Genomic DNA, 10,756 nt, shown 5'->3' with positions numbered 1-10,756 from the left:
CACACATGCCTATTTTTCCATCTAAGTCTCTTACACAGCTAAGCTTGACAAGTATATATCTGGCTGTATTCTGCTGTTTTATATCTTTATTTTCATTTAAAGGGGCCTGAGATGTTCACTTTGGCTTTATTGCGTTTGTCCAGAGTCTCGAGTGGGGAAGGGGATGGCCATGTACCCCGTTTCCCTCATCTCCCACAGCATGCTGGGACGGCTGTAAGCAGACCCACTCCTTGTAGGGAATTGACGGTTCACGTTAAATAACATATTTCAATGCAATAATGTCTTTTATTATTCTGTTACACGCAATCTAACGAATTTCTGATTTAGCTATGTGCAAATCCAATCCCATACACTTTTGTCAATAGGGTTTTCTTGAATGACCTATTGATAATAATTATTCTTGGAATAATTTTAAAGAGAGAAAAGAAAATATGATTCTATAGTTTTGTAATAATGCTACTAGCAGTGCACATTAATCACAGAATCTATATTTTGACGTGTCTCTGAAAATGAGTGCATCCTCCAAATCCTTCTTTTTACTTAGTAATCGTCAGCATCACCGGCACAGATGGCAAGCAGAGCCTTCTCGTAATGCCCTGAAGCGAAATGCTGAAAAGAAGAAAATGTAATGTATTTGAAATACAGTGTCACAGTATTTCTAAAAAGAAGCATAATTCCTCTGAACTATAGAATGAAAGACCATGGGCCGTTAGCATCTCAAAAATTATTTATTTTTTTCATCGAAATATTTAATATGCCCTGAGAACTATTCCCTGGAAGTTACTGAAAAATAATACCATGGTTATAATCAATAGAACAAAGTTTATATAAAGTTGATGGAACCCTAGTGTGTTTTTATAAGAAGAATAACTTCCAGTAGAATCAAATCTTCTCCTCAGCTTGAAAGAGGTGTCCTCATTTATTGTTGTAAATCAGTGTAGAGTCTGGAGGGCAGATTGGGCAATATGCCTCAGATGGCTTAAAAATGTTTATACTCATTAATGCAGAAATTCTACCTCAAGAAATCTATCCTAAGGAAATAATGATCAATTATTGATGAGCCCAAGACTTATGCTCCAAAATATACACCGTAATATTATGTATAATAGTGAAAAAGTAAAAAGCAATAAATAATAATGTGGGGTAGTTTATGTACTTTAGAACTTTTACAGTGGGATCCATGATTTAATAAAAATATTTCTTTAAGTAGTAAAACATTTTTTTAAAAGAAAACATGTACAAAAAAATTTTGTTATTGGTTATCTGTGGTGGAGAATTAGGGCCATTTTAATCCTTTTATCATGCTTCCGTAGTTTCCAAGTTTTTCAAAAAAAATGACAGTAATAAATAAAAGGAATTATAAAACTTATCTTTGTTAAAAGTCAACTCTCACATCCATGTTCTCTTACACAAAGTTGTGTAATTATAATTCACTGCCTTAAATGCACATAGTAAATTGCATTAATCATATGTGAATGTTAGTAGATTTTGAGGTGGCTGTCGTTAATTGCTGTATAGGTATTAGAACTAGTTTATTCATTTAGAAAATGAGTTATGACATGCATTTCTCAATGAGAAATGTTTAGCACCACTAAAAGTTTAAGGTTTTGAAGGTGGCTGTAAGGAGAGTTTTATCAAAGACGAAGGAGGAAGATGTCTCTTAAATGCTCCATTAACCCTTCCTCTTGGAAACCACTTTAGCTTCCTGAGGGCCTACAAGGTCTTCTGGGTTGTGTGATCTCTTGCTCCTTGGGTTGTCAAGTTTCTTCCGTATCTTTCAATAAACTAAAAAGCTATTTTATGCAATTGAAAATTTCAATGGAAACAACGTGGACAAGGTAACAGGACTTAGCTATGTGCAAAATATACATTAAGATACGTTCTAGGGCCCTGTGCTTGGGTTACTGCTCTGAGGGTGCCATCTTGAAGTTCTTTATACTTTTTTGAATGAGGGGTCAAATGTTTTCATTTTCCATGGGGTGCCCCAAATTACATAGATGGTCCTACATATTCTGATAATCCTTTGCTGGGTTTTATCAAAATCCAGGCTAAAGCTTAGGTGTATCAGAGTGAAGAAACCACCGGCCTGTTGACTTCTGAGTCACTGCTTCTTGGCATGAGCTTCAAGGGCTCATGGGATGGCAATGTGCAGAATTTTGCACCCATGTGATGGGATCTGACTGGCTGCCCCCTCCTGTGACAACACAGGAGAGCTGATCTCAGAAAGCTCTTCACAGTTAATGGGCTCTTCTTGCAAAACGTTTTCTTCCTGGTGCTCATCATTCTTGGGCATTTAGCTCGTAGAGCCTCATCACATGATCATGGGATGGATAGTTTACATGACAAACCAATGACTTTTGCTTAAAACACATCAAAGAGGCATCAGTTTTGTCACCGAGGTGAAGGGATTTTTCTCACCTGTTGGTGCACTAAGGCTGCCTGACCTACTAATGTAGATGATCCCAGCCAGAATATTTAACTTTTTAGATTCCACCGTGAAGTTACTTAAATTACAGCTCTTGTTTCAGTTTCGAAAAGGATCAAATATGGGTGCAAATAAATCACGAATAGGAGACTTACTTTGATATCATGGAAGAGGGACTTCCCGTATCTCTCTTTGTATCGTTTCCTTATGGTCATCAGGTCTATTTCACTTCTGGCAATTAGAATCCTGATCACGGTTTTATTATGGAAACCAAAGTCCTAAAAGACACAGCCAAGGGGAGAAAAACAATAAGGAAACAGCACCTTAAAGTCAGTCTCTCTAAAATCGACTCATCCTCTTTTCTGTGGCCCTGTGCTCCTGGTCCTGTATCCCTCAAGCCCTGGCACCCCCACCCACGAGCATTGACTCAGACTCTGCCTCCCCTCTGTGACCCGCCCCCCCCCGCCCCGCACTGTACACACACAGTGAAGTGGTCCATCTACTCTGCTTCTTAAATGCCCTCTAATCTCTGTTTCCAGGGTCACAGCCTTGATGCTGGCCCTCATTACTTCACCTGACTCTGCAATAATCCTCCCTTTTATTTAAAAAAAAAATTTTTTTTAATTGGAGTGTAGTTGATTTACAATGTTGTGTTAGCTTCTGCTGTGCAGCAAAGTGATTCAGTTATACATGTACATATATATATATATATATATATATATATATATATATATATATATATATATATATATATATATATATATATATATCCACTCTATTTTAGATTCTTTTCCCATATAGCCCATTACAGAATGTTGAGTAGAGTCCTCTGAGCTACACAGTAGGGCCTTATTAGTTATCCATTTTATACATAGTAGTGTGTATATGTCAGTCCCAATCTCCTAACTTATCCCTCTCCCCTTACCGCCTGGCGACCGTAAGTTTGTTTTCTATGTCTGAGACTCTATAATTCTCCCTTTTAAACCTGGTCAACCTCCCCACTGTCTCCTGAACGCTGCATTTTAAGATGCAAATCTGATCATGTGCTCTTTCTAGGTAAAAATTCTTCCTGGGTTGGGAGGTGGGTCCCAACTCTGTTAGATGAACGTCAGCGTTTCTGAGATGGCAATTATATTTTTATTTTATCGTCTGCTTATCGTGGAAAACTGTAAAAGTAAGAATTCCAGGTACTCAAAATATTTGCTGATTTAACCTCCAATACTGAAAAATACACAGCCATCCCTTTCTGTGTACTAGGTCCGGAATGAATACTGCTTCACAAAGCAATTTCAACTTGTCTGTTCAAATGGAGTACTGGTGACATCCACTGGCCAGGAAGCAGCAGCTAATTTTTGATGTCTGAATGTTTTGGGTATAGACCTACTAACAAACTTTTCCATAATTTGAAGTGATGAAAATGAATGATCCAACCAACTTCCCATATTTAAGTTGTGTATCATTCGCTTAGAATACACTGGAGAAAAACAGAGATTTTCTTTGGTGAGAGCTGGTGAAAACAGCTTTTGAACAATACTTGACATTGGCAGGAGGCCCTTGTATATGAACACTCTGATTACTGGAATATACAGTCCTCTGCTGTACCTGCAAACTGTTCGTGAGTACACATACCTTCCTTTTTGCATTGACACACACAGCAAGGGTAGAGTTTTTATCTATTATTAGGATAACTGGCCCTCACTTTGGGCATAATTGGAATCAGAGTAATGTGATTATTTTCCCAAGGTCATTCACAAGTGAAGCTTTACTCTTTTTGCTGGAGAAGGAAACGGTTGATGTCATCCAATATCCTTGCCCAGTACACTTTTAAATATACAGTTAATCAAATCCACCTTTATTCTTGGAAATAGAATCAAAAAGAAGCAGAGGACAGTGAGTACTGATCTTCATCCTGCGTTCTGAGGATACGTGGGTTCTTGTACCTAATAAAAAATACTTGTACCTCAATAAAAGTCAATAAATAAAATATTCTTGATGATTAGCATATTATCCAAGCTTGCTGGTTACCCCTAAGAAGTTGGTCTATAACAATTACTTTGAGGATAAAACACTCCCGTAAAATTATTGTACCACTGAATTGTTTTTAATGATTTTCTTTGAGTTTTCAGGGCTATGACATGTATAGTGATTTGTATGAGACCTTTTCATTTTCTAAATATTTTCGTGCACATTGTGGATGAGATATGCATTGTCTCATGCACATAAGTGTTTGTTTCTTTGAAAATGAATGCACCAAAGATGTGCAGTTGACTATCACCCGAAACTAAAAAACATTCTCACTTAATTACAAAAATAGCTTTAGAGTTTATTGTTGTCTAGCTGTCTCCTTTTAAGTGTTTTTTAAAATAATACTTTATGTTTAAAAATAACCACTCACGTGTTGTGTTTTTAAAGTTCAGGAATGCAGCCATTTCTTTCTGAGAGTTTGTAATGTTTTGACATTTTCTGCTTGATGCCATATGTTGTGTAATTGCCTGAGTATGAGGGGGTGGTCTTCATATGCGGTAAAAGCATTTGGACCTACCAGTTTCTCCAGACGCTAAGAAATGCTAAAGCACTTCTCCTTGGGGGGAGAGGCCCCAAGGAATACTTCTTAGGTACCTCTGTTTGATACAGAAAGCAGAGCATTATCTTTATTTGTTGGGTCTCATTTTGGTGTATAATATATTTCTTCACTGGAGCATATTTTCTTTGAAATTAATATATTTGCATACAATTCAAATATGGGAATCAATATTTAAATAATTGAAGTAAAACTAGTCCTTTGAGAAAGTAGACATGATTTCTGGAGAAATTTTAAAAATACGTGGCTCATACTTACATGGATTGCACTATATAATCTGTAAGCAAAATAGGCTGGTTTGTCTCGAACACAGAGAACTAGGAAAAATCAGAGAGAAAAGAAGAAAGTTTGGGAGTGACAGTACATATTTTCTTCAAAATTTGGGAAACAATGAGAACGCTTTTTTTTTTTTTTCCAGTTACAATCCCGGAAGACTGATATTTTGTGAGTTCTCTGTGGGAGATCCCTCATTGTACATTGTATTAAAATGTCAACATTTAGAATAGCGGTAAAACCATAACCTTCTTTAGAAGGGAAAGGAAGTTAGTATGTACAAGATGAATTTAAAGGTGGGAGATCCCAATTACCTGAGAATTCAAGGTTTCCTAGTGTGAAAGTTGACAGCTGTTAGGAAGGGTATGGGTTCATGAAAGTTATTAGCTTGCCAGTTTAGTGCATTGTATCAGTAGCCCATGCATGTTTCCTCTACAGAGTTAACATTCTGTCTAAATAATTAAATTCAGGGGAAAGTGACTCAATCAAGAGCTTGCTCATGCGTCTTTAATTCAATCAGAGCTAATCAGCATTCATTGTACCAAACACATTATTACTCACCAATTGCAACTAGCAGCTCTTGAAAAGATCCATCATAACATTCATTAATGGCATCTACTATGTCTTGCCCAGAAATAGTTTGAAATTCCTGGAAAACTTCAACAAATCGATATAATTCAAAGGAGATTTTATGAATATTATAAATTTAAAATGCAAACATGGATTTGATTGCTTATGCACAGTGAAGGTAAGTAAAGTATAGGGGCGGGTGTTGGGTAGCAATAGGCCATCTTTTAAAATGTTTTTATGGACTTTTGTGTGTTATATATAGTAGAAAAAACAAAAAAGTATTTTAAAAAATAAGGGAGACAGAAAGGTACAGCAGTTTGGGGAAAGTCGAACAAAGCGCCTGTAAGACCAATAAGGCAGCTTCACACAAATCACGACTTCAGTAATAATGACCTTGGTTCATTACGGACTGGTTAACCTGTGTTCACCATATTCTTTTTAAGACAACATATGATGCACCTAACAGGAGATAGGTAATATAGGTAAGTTCTCCTTCAGAAACAGAGGTGGTTTTAAAAAGTTTAGTATTGAAAGGTTATGTGATTCAATTATTGGCAAAATAAAATTCTAGAGGAACTTCATCCTTAGCAATGTTATTAGATGAGGCACGTCTGTATAAACATAACCCCAAAGAGGTACCTTTGAGATAACTGGCTTTCCTCCCTTCATATGTAACACCCCCCTTTCCCAATTACCTACTTGCTTTTTATTCTCTAATCAGGGGGTAGCTGTAAAGAACAGAGGGCAGTTACCCAGCCACAGCTGCTGGTAGCTCTTGTTACACAGGATCATTTGCAACAGCGTTTTGTGCTCCCCTGTCCTCTGCTGGCAGGTCTCCCACAGCACCTGAAACATCACAGGCCGCCAGGTAGCACCGCGGCCCCAGGCTGGCGTGCCCAAGGTCCCGCGGTCGCCCCAGGGCTGGCCCGTTACCATGGCGTCCTGGGCAGCCGTGGCAGGGTCCGCGTACCCTTCTTCCCTGGTTCCCTGTGAAGTAAGCACAGGGTTCTCTCTGTAAGTGCTCTGAATTGACAACTTAGTAGAGTTACCGGGACACAAATCTTTGAGCCACCAAACACACTGGAGACTCCTAAGAAAGTTCTATCATTGGAGTTAGTCTACATTTCTTGGGTACTTTATGCAATGCAGGTCTTTTTAAAAATGTGGGCACTTTTCATTTTTTCTTTGTAGCCGAGGTAATCTTTCAAAGGAGTTGACAAGTTTTTTGCTTTTCCAATTCCCCGGGCGGTATCTCCGCCGCCCACCCCTTCAAACAGCGCCCACTGCCTGGCTGGCTGGTAGAGACGGGATTTTAACATCGTCAGAAGGAAAAGGCAGAGAGAAAACGTGAGTTAATGCTCGGCCTCTGACTTGTAACATCTCATATAGGCAACAGTAAAATAACCATGAAATCCAGAATGTGTGCAGTGAGAGTATTTTGTAAATTTGTTTCACTCCTGCCTCTTTATCATATGAAGAAAGAACAGACATGGCCAAGCTGCCCTAAGAGAAGTCCTTTCAAACAGGAGGGAAGGCGAGCTCACTAATGCAGGACCCTCTGGTCCCTGAGGGTTATGAGGACAAGAGGGCAGAAAGAGGTAGGAGAGACGTGGGATGAGGCAGTTTATTTAACCCTTCCTTTCCTCTGGGTCCAGATCTGGAGGAAATGCTTTTTTTTTTCTTTTTTGACTTTGCTGGAAGAACACAGAGTACACTGCCTTCTGTTCCTGTTGTCTTTTCAGACGCCGGAAATGAACTCAGTGACAGAGCAAGATAGGGCAGCGGAGGCCCCGAAGACACCTTCCTGAGTTCATCTCAGTCCCGAAGCAGCATGAATGGGCCCCAACTCTCCCGTCTGCTCCTGATGGAGGAACTTGCCTGCCGGCTGACAAGCCGGCAGCGGAGCCTGACGGATGGAGTGGTTTATGGCCGCAGTGGGGCAGACCCTTCCAGCAGGCCAGGGCTGTGAGACAGACCGCGCTGGCTGGAACCGTGTGCAGGACACAGCCGGGCACCAGTGGGAGTCTTAGGCTCCAGAGAGAGCAAGGGTGAGGCTGAACCATCCTGAAAGGTTACTTGGTTCTGATCAAACTGAGATGGAAAAAGCGATATAAGTTAACCAGCTTAACTGGTCAAGTCTCGTCTTCTCAATGGGATTTGCCCTGACCAAGCTGTGCAACGTCGTAACCTACCCACCATCCCCTCCCCTGCCCTGCCGTATCCTTCATCACCTAACATGCTGTGAAATGCACCAATTTATTAGATTTCTCCTTAGCTGTCTGCATCCCCCGACTAGAATGCAAGCTTCTTAAGACTGGGGTCTTTGTCTCTTTTGATAACTCCCAATTGCCCTTGGCACGTTGTAGGCTTTTGAGAAATATTCACTGAATCAATACTAAACGAAGGAAGGAAAGTTAAAGAAATACCTTTTAGATGGCAGAATTGAAACACCAGTTAGTAGAAACGGGAAGATTTTCTGGATCATTGAAGTGTTTTTCGTGATTTCCAATCAAACGATGTAGCTAAGTAAACACCTATGCATGCAAAGTTTGTGAGAAATATTTAAGAATTTTCTGCAGTTCTGAAATTTTTGTGAGAGATTTGATTTTGGGACATTTAACTTGAGATGGTGCCCAGCTGTTTACTTCTTTGTGCAGTTAATTGCCAAAAGCACTTTAAGCAGACCGGTAGATTAAAAAAATGTGAATCAGTTACTGTGGGATTTAGCTTTTCCCAGCAAGTGGATTTTGTCATATAAAAAGCCTAAGACAGTAGACTGGTAGGTGATGTAAATGCCAGAGAAACGGCATAAATGAGAATTGGGGTTAGGGGCAAAATAAAAATGTGAAAGGAAGAAATTAAAGGAATTAAAATCTGGCTGGAAGTATTTGGAGCAAAATGGCTACAGAAGATCCCCAGAGGCCTCAGGGCATGAGTCTGAGGAAGCATCACGGGGAGACTCCTGACAGCCAAGATGAGGACAGTTTCCATTTTTTCCATCTGTGGAAACATTTATCATCTGCAGTGTGATTTGCACATATGGATTAATTGATCTTTAAGTGACTAACTTTTCATTATTTGACAGATAATTAGATCTGTAAATCTGGTTTAATAAAAGCACAGGAAGTGCTGTGAGTCGGTTCAGTGATTGGCATTAGTTTTCAAGAAGAATGTTTTCTGGTTGAGTGGTTTTCTTATTAGAAATAGCCCTGTTGGAAAATTCTTTATAGATTAAAAGCTATTTTTTTTCCCAGAAAGTATGACAGTAATTTAAACACTTCATGTTTCATGAATACCTTAAAGCTTCCAATTCCCTCAATCTCTATTAATTCACAAAAAGGAGGTGTATCTGAATGTTCATGATGTCAAAAAGATGAAAGCTATGGGCGGTGTTTCCTTTGATTCTGAAAGTGAAGATGCAGAGGGAGGAGGAGGATGTGATTATAATTGCTGAAGAATTTTAGAATATGGGTACTGGGAGGGAATGGAGCAGAATGGGTTCACTTCCTTTAATTTACAGGGTAAATGTCTGGGATCTCAAGAAAGCAAAATGATAAACCCAAGGACACACAACTGACTTAGAGCCAAGAGCAAAAGATACATAGATATATACCTGGTTGTTTTACACAGAGTATCTATCTATCTGTCTGTCCATCTATTATCTATCCATCATCTATCTACCTGTCTACCTATCTATATCTCTATCTATCTATGTATCTATCATCCATCTACGTATCTATCTACCTATGTATCTATTATCTATCTATGTATCTATCATCTCTCTATGTATATATATGTATGTATGTATCTATCATCTACCATCTATCAAACATCTATCTATAGAGAGAGATAGGGGCAGAGAGAATAAGGATCCCAGCTGGAGGGTAGAAGGAACTTGGTCACGTGACAGTGCCCCTCAGTTATTTGGCTGGAACTCATCACCTATTTTTGTAAGATGTCTAGACAGAGTCTCTGAAATGGTGTACACCACAGATAGTGGTCAGAAGTGATGGACTTCTTCAATTCTCTAGTTAACGTTACATCTTTTTCCACTCTTGGAAATTTACTGATCCAAAGCCTAAACCAGTAGGTCCAAAAGGAAGAGCCATTAATGTAGAAGTCAGAAGTCAGTGGTCAGACTTCAAAATATTTAAACATCTATGAGAAATTGTACATTTTACTAAGCATTACATGGGACTCCTGATCTTGAAATATAAGTTTTTTACTTCCATTTTCAATTATGAGTTAAGTGCTTTCTTTGAAATATGTATTATCTTATACTCGTAAATTGTGTTTTACATTTTAAGGGGAATATACTATGAAACCTTATAAATACATAATATTTAAGTAAACCTCATTAATTTCCCTTGGCTTCTTATAAAATCTAGGTCTTGCTTCACCATCAATTTTTTTTTTTTAGAGGTACATTCCATGTCTATTGATAGGAATACTCAATATTGTCAAGATGTCAGTTCTTAATCTGTAGGTTCAACACAGTCTCAATCAAAATCTCAGCAAGTTATTTTGTGGATATCAATAAATTGATTCTAAAGTTTATATGGCGAGACCTAGGATAGCCAACACAATATTGAAGGAGAAGAACAAAGTCAGAAGACTGTCACTACCTAACTTAAAGCTTACTATAAAGCTCCAGTAATCAAGGCAATGTGGAATTGTCACCATCAATTTTTATATTCTATGTTGAAAGGACAATTTTACTGCTCTGAAGAGCTGTTTCAAGGTTAAACACACACACACACTTAAGTTCCAACTCTAGAAATTGAACTTAAGAAGTAATACTTTATCCTGTAAAGTCATAATCCAAATTAGGTGAAACCCAGTGATAAAATAAATTGTGTATTATTTTAAAATATGTGTGTCTATACAAATAATATTATATGTACAAA

At 38.4% G+C, this 10,756-nt stretch overlaps 1 protein-coding gene across 1 annotated transcript in view; it reads right to left on the bottom strand.

The window, feature by feature from the left end:
- Positions 1-268: 268 nt before the first annotated feature.
- ANXA10 (annexin A10) overlaps positions 269-10,756 on the bottom strand; it is a 67,114-nt gene continuing 56,626 nt past the window's right edge. The window contains exons 7-12 of the mRNA XM_036856255.1: positions 6,783-6,836; positions 6,602-6,695; positions 5,841-5,936; positions 5,265-5,323; positions 2,581-2,703; positions 269-609 (exon numbers count right to left, since the gene is read on the bottom strand). Coding sequence (XP_036712150.1) covers positions 541-609; positions 2,581-2,703; positions 5,265-5,323; positions 5,841-5,936; positions 6,602-6,695; positions 6,783-6,836 — 495 coding nt within the window. The 3' untranslated portion in view covers positions 269-540. The remainder of the gene's footprint in view (positions 610-2,580; positions 2,704-5,264; positions 5,324-5,840; positions 5,937-6,601; positions 6,696-6,782; positions 6,837-10,756) is intronic.

The sequence above is a fragment of the Balaenoptera musculus genome, chromosome 6, assembly GCF_009873245.2.
Source record: "Balaenoptera musculus isolate JJ_BM4_2016_0621 chromosome 6, mBalMus1.pri.v3, whole genome shotgun sequence".
Classification (NCBI taxonomy): Eukaryota; Metazoa; Chordata; class Mammalia; order Artiodactyla; family Balaenopteridae; genus Balaenoptera; species Balaenoptera musculus.
The sequence above is the reverse complement of the archived record's forward strand: the minus strand, read 5'-3'. Positions and strand labels throughout refer to the sequence as shown.